The 17,085-nt window shown below is 28.3% G+C and overlaps 1 protein-coding gene across 4 annotated transcripts in view; it reads left to right on the plus strand.

Annotated features, from left to right (window-relative positions):
* The window catches only part of LOC122503292 (fibroblast growth factor receptor substrate 2), a 102,066-nt gene extending 88,578 nt beyond the window's left edge, over positions 1-13,488 (plus strand). For all 4 annotated transcript variants that reach the window (XM_043613770.1, XM_043613768.1, XM_043613769.1 and 1 more), the window contains one exon: positions 12,258-13,488. In XM_043613770.1, the coding sequence (XP_043469705.1) occupies positions 12,258-12,987 (730 nt within the window). In that variant the 3' untranslated portion in view covers positions 12,988-13,488. The remainder of the gene's footprint in view (positions 1-12,257) is intronic.
* Positions 13,489-17,085: the final 3,597 nt, after the last annotated feature.

The following is a 17,085-nucleotide window of genomic DNA, read 5'->3' on the forward strand; positions in this document are numbered from 1 at the left end:
TGATTTGACGTGTAAGATTACGACCGTTCAATGGCCAGTATTGTTCTCGAACAGAATACAAAGTTGCTTGTATACCAGCGTGTTTTAATCGTTCATGTTCCTCGCGTATTATTAACTTGGTAAAATAATGATTAGAAGGCAATAAAATTTGGTGCTTTTGATCATTAGAAATTTTAGCATGAATTAATCTTCCGCCTACTCGCAAGATGTCACATTTGTCTACAAATGGAGTTAAAGGGATTAAACGTCTATTCTCATTAAGGAATTTTCCACTTTTTAATGCAATAATATCTTTAAAAAATGCACTTGATTGAACAGCGCGAATAATTGTTTGATCTGCTAAATTGATTTCTTCATTGCTTAATGGGCCAATGCGTTTTTGAGATTTGTTTTTAATGTTGTTAATGAATCTCAGCATATACGAAACAACGCGTTTAAGTTTATTTAGAGAGCTAAATTTTTCAATAAAATTTGTATCAATTACAGAGTTTGTTGTACAAACTGTTGAAACAATTACGCGCTTTTCAGGAATGTCTTGACATTGAACTTCAAGATTTGGCCAGGTTGGCTCATTTTGTGAAAGCCATATAGGACCCGATTTCCATATATTTGGCTCCAAAAATTCTCGAGGAGTTTGACCTCGTGACGCAAGATCTGCGGGATTGTCGAGTGTTGGCACATGACGCCATTCGCATTGCTTCGTAAGCTCTTGAATTTCTGCAACTCGATTTGAAACAAAGGTTTTTAACAGACATGGTTCGGTTTTAACCCAGTTAAGAGTTATGGTTGAATCAGACCAAAGATAAATGTTATCAAATTTGATGTTCCTAAATGCTTGTAGTAAGCTTGAGAGTAAGCGAGCGAGAATAAGAGCAGAGCTAAGTTCAAGACGAGGCAATGTTAATGGTTTTACTGGGGCGACTCTTGATTTAGAACAAATGAGCGATGTCTGTACTTTCCCCTGAGAATTTATCGAACGTATGTAAACACATGCTCCATACGCTTTTTTACTGGCATCACAAAATCCATGTATTTCAATAATACATGCGCTCGGAATGATTATTAATCGATCAAAATATGCGTCATTCAACAAAGGTAATTCTTTCTTTAATTGTAACCACATTGTGTGAATTTCTAAAGGTACGGACCCATCCCAGTTGACGCCAGTTTTCCATAGAAGTTGTATAATGAGCTTTGCTTTGACAATAACGGGACCTAACAGCCCTAATGGGTCGAACAATTTTGCTACCTGCGAAAGGATCGAATGCTTTGATATGATTTTTGAAAATTCAGATAAATTTACTTTATAACCGATAAGATCTTTTTGAGAATCCCAATGCACTCCGAGTGTCTTTATTGTTGAGTTCAAATCAAGAGACAAATGGTCATTTTTTGATTGATTCGAACGTTTAGGAACGAGCGAAGGGTCGTTTGAAGCCCATTTTCTCAACTGAAACCCGCCCTTTTTAAGCACTTCAGAAATATCGCTTTGAAGAAATTTAGCTTCTTCATATGATTCTGTACCTGTCAACAAATCGTCAACATAAAAATCTTTTTGAACGACAGAAGAGGAGATCAGATGTTGAGCCGCTTCATCTATAGCTAATTGATGCAAAGCGCGAACTGCGAGAAACGGAGCACACGAGGTACCGTACGTAACGGTATTTAAAACGAAATCTTTAATAGGTTCATTAGTGTTTTCACGAAAGACAATTTTTTGATACAGCGCATCATCGGGATGAACCAAAACTTGTCGATACATTTTTTCTATATCGACTGTGAGAACATAAGTGTGCGTACGAAATCTTATTAAAATCGAAAACAAATCGTCTTGTATTGTTGGTCCAACCATTAAACAATCGTTTAATGAGACTCCTGTTAAAGTTACCAAAGACCCGTGGAAGACTACACGTAAACTTGTTGTAAGACTGTCAATTTTTAACACAGGGTGATGAGGAAAATAAAAACCAGGGAAGAGACTATCTTTATTTTTCAATTCTGTTAAATGATTCAAATCTTTGTATTCCGCTAGAAACTGACAATATTTTGATTTTAATTCTGGGTCTTTTTTAAAGCGTTTTTCGAGAAAATTAAACCGTTTCACAGCCACGGATCGAGATTCGCCCAAGAGACCTTTCTTTTCATTGAAAGGTAATCTAACCATATACTGACCTGTTATTTTACGTTCAGTATGTGTTTTGAAATGATCCTCCCATGCTTGTTCTTCTTTCGACAATAGTTTTTTAATTGGGACTTCCTCAATTTCCCAAAATTTAGTTAATGCTTTATCTAATGGATTAGAATTTCTAATGAAGTTACACTGAATGTTGGTGGGAGAAAAACTAGTTTTCAATTCACCAGCTACTATCCAACCAAGTTGAGTTTTTTGTAAAACAATACCTGGTTGATTGTTTAAAGAAATTTGACCTACACAAATCAATTTATAAAACACTTGTACCCCAAGAAGAATGTCAATCTCCGACGATTTGTGAAAATGGGGATCAGCGTGAACAATGTTACTAGGAATTGATACTTGAGCACGATTAATTAGAGCTGAAGGCATAGGTTTTGTGATTTCATTTAATATTAAGAAATCGAGTTTTTTGGAATAGTTACTGAATTTTGATTTTAACAAAGCGGAAGCTGCCTAATTTACATCAGTTACGTTATTTTCAACGCAAGAAATCGAGACATCTACCGATCGTTTAGGTAAATTTAAGAAACTAGCAACATTATTTGTGACAAAGTTGGCTTGTGATCCCGCATCTAACAATAACCGACAAGTTCTAGATTTACCTTCATTATTTACCAATTCAACAACGACAGTGGCTAATAAACATTAAGACGCTGTCTTAGTGTGAACGTTAGCAACAACTAAATTTTGATTATTATTTTCTACTTTGTTTGTTTCTTCAGTATTTTGTTTTTCAAAGTGTAACAAAGTGTTATGCATTTTTTGACATTTTCGACAAGAAGAGCCATTACACTCAGAGACGCGGTGCTTGGGACGCAAACAATTTATGCAAAGTGATGCTTTTTTACAGCTTCAAATCGAGCGAGGGGTGATAAATTTTTAAATTCCTCGCATTTGTAAACTAAATGATCTTTTTGACAATAAGCACATGGTGTTTGTGTTGATTGAGTAGAAAAGCATGTTGAGTTGTGGTATTACTACGAGAGGATGATTGTTTTCTGTCAAATGAGAATTTTGATTTTGGAACATTTTGACTGGATTTTCCTTCTTCAAATAGTGCTGTTACGTCCTATGGACTAAACATAATTATTTTAAATTCAATTTATTAAATAAATGAATATTTAATAAATGGAATTATGTGTGTGATTTGAACCTAAGCTCTCGCTTAATAGTTCGGGACACTTTCGAGTTTTATTTTGTTTTGATTTGAAATTTTAGGATTTTTGGATTTTAATTTATAAGGAATGAATCCAGATCATCGAACACAGAAAAGTAAGATGACAGGGTTCGATAACATAGGTAACAATTTCAGAAGTCAAAAAATAGTTTTAAAAAGGTATTAAAATTTATAGTTCTCAGTCATAGAACCGGGGTTTGGCAATTGGACAAGATTTGAGAAAGTTAAGAAAAGAAAGACGAATTTAATAAGAATATTTTTGAATTTGTACTCACTTTTTATTTATAGTTTATGAATAAAGTCGTTGTATTCAAAAACGTGAAATAATTTGGAATTTTTGTAATATCGATTATTAGTAATCGATTGATCGATTTAAATGTATCGATATATCGATTTATGATTTCGATATATTTGTGAAATTATTTGAATTTAATAATAAAATTGACACTTGTATTAAAACACTTATAACTTTTTTAAATAGACTTGAACTTGGAAGTTTAAGATTGAATTTTAGTATTTTGAAAATTGAGACTGAACACTGTATGAATGTTTAAAGTTGAACTGAATACTGAGAGTGAATGATTTTTACTGACTTATCTCTGGCTGTCTTGTGAGGATACTGTTTGACATGCCATCCTCTTGGGGATGCTGTTTTTTAAAGGTTTGTCCCCACTAGGATTTTAGGGAGTTTTTAGATTTTTGGAAAATATTTTTAGGGAGATGGAAAAAGAGGCTGACTAATTATCAGATTGGTAAAAAGTTAAAAGATTTGATTTTGTCGTTTCGGGATTTTTTTTCACTTATGTAGGTTGTGTCTTAAAGGGACGTACCCTAGGTCAGTGTATTTCTAAAATAGTAGGGACATTATTTCACGTTTTTGAGATTTTACAAAATATTGTTATAAACTAATTAATAATAATTTTACAATATTTGTTATAGCGTAGTTTAATTGTTTATAATTTTTAAATGTATGTAGGTTTTTAAATTTTAATTTTATCGTAATTTTTAACGTAATTGACGCATTATTTAATTATTTATTTCGATTTTATGATCATTTATTTTTTATAAATTGTTATTAATAATTTGTGAATTATTATTGGTTTATTGTTTATAATTATTCTTTGTGAATATTTATTTGTTATTAATTATTTTATAAACAACAAATATTTATTTATACGCATTATTAATAATATTAAAATATTAATTATTTATCATTTTTTATTTATTGTTTTATGTATTATTCATTTGCAAATGAAAATTAACGTTGCTATTATTTGAACACATTTTAGCATGTGTATATGTGTGCACTCTCGACCGTACCCTTAAAAAGGTCGTTCTTTAGACATCTGGTCATAGGTTATATTACAATTTATGGTTTCCTTTAACATTTGGAAACACTTTGACTTTTGTTTGGAAAATGTATTTTTTCTAGAAGGTTAAAGTTAACTGTTAAGAAGGATGAAATTTGAACTGCCTTTTTCACGGTACAATCTGTGAGCGATAAAAATGTTGTGTGAACGAATTTTCTTAGAAAAAAGATAATTTTGAATTGTTTGTCTAGTCTGTTCAATGTTACTCTTATAGAGCCCATTTTAAGTTATTTGAAAAATATAATTTGAAAAATAAAAGTGAAAAATATACAGGATGTAACAGTGCTCTACGTTGTAAAAATGAGAGTAACTCTTTTAAAGTAGGATTCATTGTTTCGCAGCTTGAGTCTTCCCATTTTTCTCGCAAATAGGAATTTAATTTTTGTGTTATAATTTCGACTAAAAGAGTGTCCCTCTTGAGTGTCCCATTGATTAACAGGCTCTTTTAATGCTTCGAGGGCTCTAATATGTTTTTGGATATTGTCTAAAAATGAACGAACCGGAAATTCTTTCGACACGCTCTGTATTGATAAAAATGCTCGAACATGAGTTTGCCTAATAATCTTTCTATTATCGTACCGATCTTTTAGCAGGTTCCAAGCAACTTTGTAATTGTCGGCCGATAATTCAATTGATTCTAAAACTGCCGCAGCTTCATCTTTTAAGCAACCTTTTAAGTGATATAATTTTTCGATTTCAGGGATATCCTGATTATTATCAACAAGAGATTTAAATAGATCATGAAATCCTAACCAAGATTCATATGTTCTGCTAAATGTTGGAAGGTTAATTCGTGGTAAAGCCTTTTTCGAGAATTGATTTAAATCATTTGAATAATTGTTAGAGACCGTTCGCGATAAGTCTGAACCAGGAGAATCAATTGAATTTCGAATTTGCGACCTATGATTTTGTATGTACGACATTGCTTTTCCGTACGCGAGATAATATTTTTCTTCATACTCGGTACGACTACTTTCACTGTTAGGATCATCTTCAAGTAAATATAATTCAGAATGTAGAGTTTCAAATTTAGCGAATTCTAAATGAATATCTGTTTTTTTCTTTTTTCGAGAGTGAGAAAGTCGCGAGAGTCATCATAGTTGTCAACGAATTTTTGAAAATTTGTTATTTTACGTTTAATGTTTTTTAAATCACTTTTTACTTCCTTTAAACGCTCGTCAGACATTTTGTATTGAGGTATTGCGATACACGATAATTTAAATAAGTTTTAAATTAGCAATTGAGTAACACAATTATCAAATTGGTATAAAGGAGGATGCAAAGGATTAATTGGTAATACTAACTTGCCTTTTTGACACTTTTAGGTCAGTTGGCCTTTATTGTAGATCCTAGATTTGCGATGACGGTAACACCTCTTTACCTCAGCTTGTCTCGATGATTATCAGATGATGGCACAGTATTCCATTGAAGTAGTACCGATGTAAGGAAGTTACAGCTATTTGAAATATGTGAATTCAATTGATTGTCGATTAACACCTCACTATGTTCACAATATTTTTAACAGCTTTCTTTTTCAGCTTTGCTTAATAGCTGCAAATTCACTATTAATTTTGTCACTATTTTGCACGAGAAGGTTTGTAGTTTTATAAATAGTAAGCACGACAAATGTTATGTATTAATCCGTTGTAGCTTTACGATAGTTCCACGATTCGATAATTTAAATTTGAATTAGTCAATGTCTGTTCACAAAACTTCACAACACTAATGTTTAATTGCTCGATAACTCAACGACAATTCGGGATACTTCACGATGAATGTATCCGGCTCGAAGGACCATGTTAATTCCGCAAACGTTTATTTTAACGTACGGTCTGAAAACAACTTTTTCAGAAAATAATGCAAAAGGTTATTCAGGATGGTTTTCATAATTAAAGTTGAAATCGGAATTTTCTTAAACACCTTTAATAAAAACCGTTTACATAATTCGTGTGAAGCTTTAATTTTTGTGTGATGTAAGACATTTATTGTGTAGATGGATATGTTTCAAAAGCAAAGTAAGTTCTGAAGTCTTCTTCGCAGAGAAGAGTTGTATGAGCCGAGGGTTTGGAAGGAGGGTATGGGGGTGGTCAATTACAATTTTGGAGGAGGTAATGTTTTGCGTTAAAAGATGTAGGCGTGAGCAAGGGTAACAATAGGTGAGTAAGGTTTATGATAGGAAATTTGGGAAGCTCAGGTCAGGTAATACCAGAGAGTAATAAAGCGATTTGTCGAACTGCTTATCCTTTAAGATCTTTCGTTATAAGGGCATGTTTTTAGAAAATAGCAATTTACAAATGAGTGTCATCTGCAGGTTGTAAAGTTTATTTGAAACGTGTTTTGAAGTCTGGGAAAGAGATTATAACAATTTACAAAAATCCAAAAAAAACAGTAATAAACTTTACTTTGTGAGGTTCGATACTGAACAATTTTTAATTGGTACTATTTTAAATTAATTAATCGAAAAATTCAATTATTTTCACAAATAAAGCCTTCCACAAGAAATCAATTATTTAAAATAAAATTTTCATAATATTTATTTTATATAACAAAATTAATTATTTAAAACAATGTTTATAAAATTCTTATGAAGAATTCCATTACTTTCAAAAATAACAATTCAATTGTTTACATAAATAATAATTTTCTTCTCAGGAATTCAATTATTTTTGAAAATTTTATTAGAACTCTTAGCAACTATTCAATTACACAGCCACACAAAAAAAAGTTCTGATCTGGGGGTCTCACTATGTAGACTTTATGGTTTTTGGGTCGCTGAATCCGAATCCGAGGTCCATTTAACCCCATCAGATCAGGATTTTGACATAACCTCAAAAAACCAATATAGCGGACACATTTTTGAAAAGTTTATCGGATTCGCTTGAAATTCGTTACTCGGGGGTTTTTGGGGTCGCTGATTACGAATTTAAAGTCTAATTTCAAAAATTCAAAATGGCGGATCCACTATGGCGGACACGTTTTTGAAAAATTCATCGGATTCGCTTGAAATTCGTTACTCTGGGGTTTTTGGGGTCGCTGATTACGAATCTGATGTCGGTTTTTCAAAATTCAAAATGGCGGATCCAATATGGCTGACACAGACATATTGGATCCGCCATTTTGAATTTTTGAAATCTGACTTAAAATTCGTAATCAGCGACCCCAAAAACCCCAGAGTAACGAATTTTAAGCGAATCCGATGAATTTTTAAAAAACGTGTCCGCCATTTTGAATTTTTGAAATCAGACTTTAAATTCGTAATCAGCGACCCCAAAAAACCCCGAGTAACGAATTTCAAGCGAATCCAATGAACTTTTCAAAAATGTGTCCGCCATATTGGTTTTTTGAGGTTATGTCAAAATCCTGATCTGATGAGGTTAAATGGACCTCGGATTCGGATTCAGCGACCCAAAAAACATAAAGTCTACATAGTGAGACCCCCAGATCTAAACTTTTTTTTGTGTGGCTGTGTTATTTTCATAAATAATAAAATTCATCGCAGGATTTCAATTATTTTTAATATAATTTTACAGGAATTGCTCAAAAAGTGCAATTATTCTTAAAAATTTAATTTCAATTCCTCAAAAAAATCAATTATTTAAAAAAATGTTTTTTTTAAATTCTTTGGAAGCATTCAAATATGTATTTACAAAAATATTAGAATTTTGAAAGAAATCAATGATTTTAAATACAATTTAATAATTGTTTGTTCAATTTGTAATTCGATTTGTTTGAAATAATTCAATTATTCTGTTAGATATTAATAAAATTCTTCAAAAGAATACAATTATTTACATAAATAATTCTTTGAAAGAATTCAATATTATGTCGATAAATAACAAAATCATTCCCAAAAATTAAATTTTTTTTAGGCATTTTAATAAAATTCTTTGCAAACTTCAATTACTTTCATAAAAAACAATATTCATCACAAGAATTCAATTATTTTCAAAAGTAATAAGATTCTTTGCAGAAATTCAATATTTTCAAAATTTTCTTTTCAATTTTTATCAAGATTTCAATTATCTGAGTAAATATAGTAGGTAAAATAATTCGTAGAAATTCAATTGTTTGAAAAATTTTTCATAAAATTTCCATTATTTCCAGAAATAATAAAAATTTTGCAGGAATTCAATTATTTTCAATAAAATTACTGGAAAAAATTTTTCGCAAGAATTCAATCAATTTTAATAAAATATCTCGAGTAAATTCAATTCTTTTTAGAAATAATAAAATTCTTGGTAATATTTCAATTATTTTTAAAAATTATTTCAAAAAGTTAAATTATTTCCATATAATATAATAAAAATTTCACAAGAATTCAATTATTTACAAAATAATTGGCATTAATTTTTATGAAAAAAATCAATTATTTAAACATATTTTATAAAATTCTCCGCTTTAATTCAATTATTTTCATAAATATCAAAATTCTTTTTAGGAATTCAATTTCAATTATTTTTAATACATTTTTAATTGAATTCCTCGAAAAATGTAATTATTCTTGAAAATTTTATTAAAATTCGTCAAAAGAATTCAATTAGGTACTTAAAAATTTTAGGATAATTCAGTATAAAAAAAATTAATTTCAATTCTTTCAAAAAATCAATTATTTAAAAAATGTTTTTTTTAATTCTTTCTAAGAATTCAATTATTTATATAAATAATTTAATTCTTTCTAAGAATTCAATTATTTATATAAATAATTCTTGGAAAGAATTCAATTATGTCGATAAATAACAAAATTATTTCCGAAAATTCAATTATTTTGAGGCATTTTAATAAAATTCTTTGCAAAATTCAATTATTTTAAAAAATTCTAATAAAATCGTTCGCAAGAATTCAATTATTTTCATAAATAATAAAATGTTTTTTAGGAATTCAATTAGTTACAAAAAAGTTGTATAAAATACCACACAGACACGAAGTAGTATATGGAGACTTCACGGCCGTGTATAACTGAGAAAAACATGGCCCCACAATAGGGCGAACGATATACCGAGTTTTCCGGTAACCCGCTGATGAGCGCGCCCTCACCGTCAAAAAATATAATTAAAAAGTGCTTGTTTTGTATCGTCTGCTTTTGTTTTGACATTTTGAGCATTTTCACAAAATTTGCGGAATAAGAAATGAAAGAATATTATTTTCAAATAAGTGTTGTGTTTAATTTGTTCAGTAGAAATCGATTTATTTTTCACAATTGATTGTGTAAGTAAAATACATTTTCATTCATGTTTTGTTATGTATGTATAAGTGCTCTGAAGGCAATTGTGATCTTTGAAATTGTTTTTTACAAATTTTAAATGTGAGTTTCTGTGTAGAATAATCCATATTTTTGCCTTTCCTTCTCACTGCTAAATAAAATACTTTACACTGCTGGTAAAGTTTATTGTTTTTATTTTCTTACAGAAACATAACCTAAAACAAATATAATTTCGTTTAAAACACGTCATTCAATAAAAAAAATTATACTACACATTATTATGAAAAAAATAATTTTTTATACATACTGTCTGTTTAATTTATTTTCCATAATCTATTTCCAGTATTAATTAATATTAATATATTTATCACTTGCACTTATAGATACACACATCTCACATGAAAACGAGGTCGCGCTCAACAGTGGGTTACCGAAAACTCTGTATATCATTCGCCCTATTGTGGGGCCATGTTTTTCCGGCCGTGAAGTCTCCTTATACTACTTCGTGTTGTATACTTATCGCTGAGAAACAGTGAAATTTCGCTTATTCAAATTTAGAGAGTAAGGCCGTGTCAACAACAGAAGTTTTAGTGAACAACAACGCGCAAGTTGCATGCAACTGTGCGCGTAATTGCCAACCACTGAAAGTAAAATACTTGTTGGTTCGCTCCGCCTGCTTTGAATTTGTTTACTTTTACATAACCTCCAATTTATATTTTTACAAAAATTTTTTTAAATTATTGAATTCTGCTTGGAAATTTTATGAAAATACTAGATATTAAAAGTCAATGAATTACGAAAAGTTTTTTAAAATAATTAAATTTAACAAAGAATTCTATTAAAATTTTTGACAATAATTTAATGTCTGTGTGAACGAAGTAGTATAAGGAGACTTCACGGCCGGAAAAACATGGCCCCACAATAGGGCGAATGATATACAGAGTTTTCGGTAACCCACTGTTGAGCGCGACCTCGCCGTGAAAATATATAACTACGTTGCGTCGTCTGCTTATTGTTTTCATGTGAGATGTGTGTATCTATAAGTGCAAGTGATAAATATATTAATATTAATTAATACTGGAAATAGATTATGGAAAATAAATTAAACAGACAGTATGTATAAAAAATTATTTTTTTCATAATAATGTGTAGTATAATTTTTTTTATTGAATGACGTGTTTTAAACGAAATTATATTTGTTTTAGGTTATGTTTCTGTAAGAAAATAAAAACAATAAACTTTACCAGCAGTGTAAAGTATTTTATTTAGCAGTGAGAAGGAAAGGCAAAAATATGGATTATTCTACACAGAAACTCACATTTAAAATTTGTAAAAAACAATTTCAAAGATCACAATTGCCTTCAGAGCACTTATACATACATAACAAAACATGAATGAAAATGTATTTTACTTACACAATCAATTGTGAAAAATAAATCGATTTCTACTGAACAAATTAAACACAACACTTATTTGAAAATAATATTCTTTCATTTCTTATTCCGCAAATTTTGTGAAAATGCTCAAAATGTCAAAACAAAAGCAGACGATACAAAACAAGCACTTTTTAATTATATTTTTTGACGGTGAGGGCGCGCTCATCAGCGGGTTACCGGAAAACTCGGTATATCGTTCGCCCTATTGTGGGGCCATGTTTTTCTCAGTTATACACGGCCGTGAAGTCTCCTTATACTACTTCGTGGTATACAACTAATTCCAAAAAGCGTATATACGCTAATTGATTAGTGAAATTTCACTGATTTTTTAGGGAAATTTCACTAATTCGCAGCGTATATACGCTAATTGGAATCAGTTGTATACTTATCGCTGTTTCAGATTTAGAGAGTACACTGGAAAATACTGTGATACTCAGGGTGAAGTCCCATGGCAGCGTTTTGCGTTGCGTTTTGTAACTAGGCCATGAGTGCAAATATAGCAAACCTATATCTCCATCTCTCTCACACTCATTGCCTAGTTACAAAACGCTGCCATGGGACTCCACCCTCACATGAAATCTTTTTGCCGACACAGAATTTTGAAGTTAGTTCAGAGTAATTTTGAATCTTCTTTCAGAGTGATTTTGAATCTTCTTTCCGTGTAGGAACCTATAAGGTTTTCTAGTAGGGTTAAACTGAAACCTGTACATAAGCTTTCACTAGAATTTTTAATTGGGTAGCACATATAATGACAACAACTAAAGTATTTAAAAATTTATTTATAATAAATCTTTATGTATTAATTAATTTTAATGTTTTTTACTGTAGAGAATAATACTATCGGGAAGAAACATTCTGCTATCTTAAAATATTATTACAGGTCAAGTACAATCACTAGTACAACATCAAATAGCGGTTTTGCTTCATTCGACCAGCAATCAGTACAGCCTTACCAAGATGCCAGTTACCAAAGCAACCCTGCTGAAGAAGCTTGCTACATGAATGTGAACATTACCAATGATTCTAGTTCTGTATCTCCTTCCCATAGTACATCAGATTTTACGCCATTGGGAGATGAGTATAATCCAGTAGATTCAATAGAACATCCCTACATGAATATAAATCAAGGCCAAGAAATAGATATCCAAATTACGAAAACTCGACCCCCACCTTTACCACGTTTACAGTTGGAATGGGAAGACACTTTTAAACACTCCTACGCAAATTTACAATCGAGTGAAATAGAGAGTTTAAGGAAACGATTTTCAGGTTCTTCCATAGCCGAAAAATCGCCATTGCCTCCATCAACTCCACCGTCTTCTTGTGTTATAAGAGAAGTAAATTATGCTGTTTTGGATTTAGATAAGAAAGAAATTTCTGAAAATTTCATTAGTGATTCTACAACTAACACAGTCTCTATACCTCCAGAATCGCCAAACAAAACTGTGAAAGGATATGCTGTTATAGATTTCAATAAAACAGCAGCTCTTTCACATTCTGTAAATTCTAATCTCGTGAACGACAATGAAGGTTCACGAATAACTCGACATAATTCAACAATAAGCGATATAGCTATTCCACTTAAATATAGTTCGTTTTTAAGCGAGTGACATTATTATTGTTATTTTTTACGAGTACAAATATTTTTATACATCATACTCTCACTCTGCAACATATTATCATAATTTTTCATTTTTTATTAGTTAAATGAAAATGTATAAAAAAACAATCAACGAATTTCAAAATTACTTATTCAACGAAACATTTGTCTACATTCTTATGAAGCTTTTCTACTAATAGTTAATTATGTAGTAAGAGTTTCGGATTAAATTTTTCTGGCCTAACATGAGAGTGTACTGTATATTACATTAAATTTAATTAAGTGCAATAAATTAGACCAAATATTAAGAAAATTTTTTAGAATTAATTCAGGGCGTAGATTCAAGGAGGGCATTCAAACGTATCTATATTGTCCTTTTTGAGATAAGGTGACTAAAAGTATCTACAATTAAAAATTGTTAAAATGCATAAATAAATGTTTCTAGTAACTAGCATGAAATTAACTAAGATAATATTGATATTTTTTTCAATAAAAGTTAACAATAAATTAAGTTTTTAGATTTCTACTAATTTTATTTGTTACAACATAAACAGGGTTGCCACAGGTCAGGGAAGTCAGGGAAATCAGGGAAAAGTCAGGGAAAGTAAAATTGGTCAGGGAAGTCAGGGAAAAGTCAGGGATTTTTACTAAAAGTACTGGAAAAAATTGAATTTTTAAAATTCATGAGAAAACTCTGAATTTTTTTCCTTTTTGCCTCGTAAACTATGAAATTACCTCGAATTTAATAATTTAATACAAAACTTTCAATTTTTTCAATTTCTGACAATAATTTCTTTTTAAATAACTTAATTTTTCAAAAACTATCATAAAATATGACTTACAAATTATTTTATAAACAATTTTTACAATTTTCATAAATACTAGATTCATAGAAGAATTTCAGTTAAAAATACTAAAAAAATTGGATTTTGGAAAAGTTACGAATGATTACAGAAATTCAATTATTTTCAAAAGTTACAAAAATTCTTCGCAAAATTTCAATTATGTTCAAAAATTAAAAAAGAAATATTGTCAAAATTTCAATTATCTTTATAAATAATAAAATTCTTCATCGAAATTCAATTATATTTAAGAATTTTAATAAAATTCTTGTCAAAATTTCGTAGGAATTCAATTATTCAATTTTTAATAAATCAATTCAAAATAATTCCATTATTTTAATAAGTAATAAAATTTTCACAGGAATTCAATTAGTTAAAATACAAAATTTCATAAAATTCGTCACAAGAATTTAATTATTTAAAAAAATTTAACATAGTTCTTTTTAAGAATTCAAATATTTTTATAAATAATAAAATTCTTCACCGAAATTGAATTATTTTTATAAACTTGAATAAAATTCGTTGTAAGAATTCAATTATTTATATAAATAATAAAATTTTTCTCCGACATTCAATTATTTTCAGGGCTCGGATCGTCTTTAAGACTCAAAAAAAAGTCGCTTTAGTCGCATAAATACACAACAAAAGTCACAAAAAGTCGCATAAAATTTCCAAAAAAAGTCAGAAAAAAGTCGCATGAAATTTTAGAAAAAACGACAAAAAGGAAACACGAAATTGTCAAAATTGTAAAAAAAAACACATTTCTCGACAACAGATACATTAATATCAAATAATGAGCAATAAAATTTTTAAAAATTAAATAAAATTCATAGCAAAATTTTAATTAGATATTTTTAACATTTTTTTAAAAATTCTCTTTAAAATGTCAATTGTTTTTATAAATAATAAAATTCATCTCCGAAATTCAATTATTTGACAAAAATTTTAATGAATTTCTTGTCCAAGTTTCAATTATCTTTATAAATAATAAAATTCTTCTCTGAAATTCAATTATTTTCAAAAGTAATAAAATTCTTCGCAGAAATTCAATTGTCTTCAAAAGTAATAAAATTCTTCGCAAAAATTCAATTATTTTCACAAATTTGAAATAAAATTCTTCTTATGAATTCAATTATTTTCAAATATTAATAAAAATATTTGTAATAATTCAATTATTTTCAAAACGTTTAAAAAAATTTTACGCAGAAATTCAATTATCTGCCAAAATTAATAAAATTATTCACAGGAATTCAATTATTTTTTAAAATTAATAAAATTCTTGACAAGAATTCAATTATTTTTAAAAACTTTTAAATTCTTGACAGTAATTTTTTTTTATAAATTAATAAAATTCTTCACAGGAATTGAATTATTTTTCAAAAATAATTGAACTCTTCGCATGACATCAATTATTTTCGAAAATTCATCAAATTTATCGTAAGAATTCAATTATTTTCAATTATTACTAAAATTCTTCTAAAGAAATTCAATTATTTTGAAAAATTTTAATTAAATTAATGATAAGAATTAAAAATTAATTAATTAATTGTTTTTAATACAAATTTTTTTTCGCGAAAGTTTAATTATTTTAAGGAATTTTAATAAAATTCTTCGCAAAAATTCAATTATTTTCAAAATTCAATTGAATTTTTTACGGGAAATTAATTTTTTTCAAATATTAATAAAAATCTTTGCAAGAATTCATATATTTTCATAACTTTCAATAAAATTCTCCACAGAAATTCAATTACCTATTCGACAAAATTAATAAAATTAATCACATGAATTCAATTATTTTCAAAAGTAATAAAATTCTTTTCTGAAATTCAATTATTTGCAAAGAATTTTAATAAAATTCTTGTCAAATTTTCAATTATCTTTTTAAATAATATAATTTATCCTATAAATTCAATTATTTTCAAAAGTAATAAAATTCTTCGCAGAAATTAAATTATTTTCAAATTTTTTTTTAATTTCTCGTTAAAATTTTTATTATCTTCATAAATAATAAAATTCATCCTGGAAATTTAATTATTTTCAAAAGTTCTGATCAAATTTTTTTGCAAAATTCAATTATCTTCAATAGTAAAAAAATTCTTCACAGAAATTCAATTATTTTCAAAAAATTTTTTTAATTCTCTTCAAAATTTCAATTATCTTTGTAAATATCAACACTCTTCTGCAAAATTCAATTACTTACTAATGTTTTATAAATTTCTTCCCAATAATTCAATTATTTGCATTTTATCACTCAGTCATCTTTAATTATTATAAAACATGAAGACATCGATTGCTCCGAGTCGAAGACTCGGAGTGATCGATTTCTTCTTGTTTAATAACAATTTTTTTAAAGTTGATTAATTTGAAAAAGGTTTGAATTTGAATCTTTTGAAGAATTTTAATTCCTATGGAAAAATAATATTTAAATATTTATTTTAAAAAAAAGTTATTGATGTTTTCAAAAAATTTGTAAATAAATGTAACAGAACATTTTTTTGACTCAAACTTTTTCATTTAATTTAAAAAAAATTTAAATTTAATTCGCATTTTACTAAAAAAAAGTCAAAAAAGTCGATTATTCGCATTTTTTCACAAAAAAGTCGAAAAAAGTCGAAAAAGTCGCACAATCCGAGCCCTGTATTACATTTTTTTTAAATAATTGAATTTTTTGTGAAATTGTACTTCTTGTAAAAATAATTGAATTCTTGCGAAGGATTTTTTTTAGGATTTTTGTAAATAATTAACTTATTTTAAAAAATTTTATGGCAATTTAAATTATTACAAAACATGAAGAAGACGATCACTCCGGAGTGATCGTCTTCTTCATGTTTTGTAATAATATTCTTATAAGTTGTTGAATTTCAAAAAGGTTTAAATTCGAATATTTTGAAGAATTTTAATTCCTACAGAAAAATAATAATGATTAAATATTTATTTAAGAATGAAGTTATTGATGTTTTTAAATAATTTTACAATAAAAGAAGTTTGTAAATAAATGTAATAGAACATTTTTTTTGAGTATCTAATAATTTTTAGAGTGAATCAGAATATTCTTTATGGTCAGGGAAAAAGTGAAATTTTTTTCTGGAAATCAGGGAAAAGTCAGGGAAAAATAAAATTAAATATTTGTGGCAACCCTGATAAATACAAGGTCACAAAATATTTCTGAATTTCATAAAAAAAATTTCAGTTACATAATTACAAATTTTTTGTATTTTTTTAATTAACCTTCGCATTACTGGATATTTTTTGTGTACGCAGACCAG

The sequence above is a fragment of the Leptopilina heterotoma genome, unplaced genomic scaffold (assembly GCF_015476425.1).
Source record: "Leptopilina heterotoma isolate Lh14 unplaced genomic scaffold, ASM1547642v1 Lhet_256, whole genome shotgun sequence".
Lineage (NCBI taxonomy): Eukaryota > Metazoa > Arthropoda > Insecta > Hymenoptera > Figitidae > Leptopilina > Leptopilina heterotoma.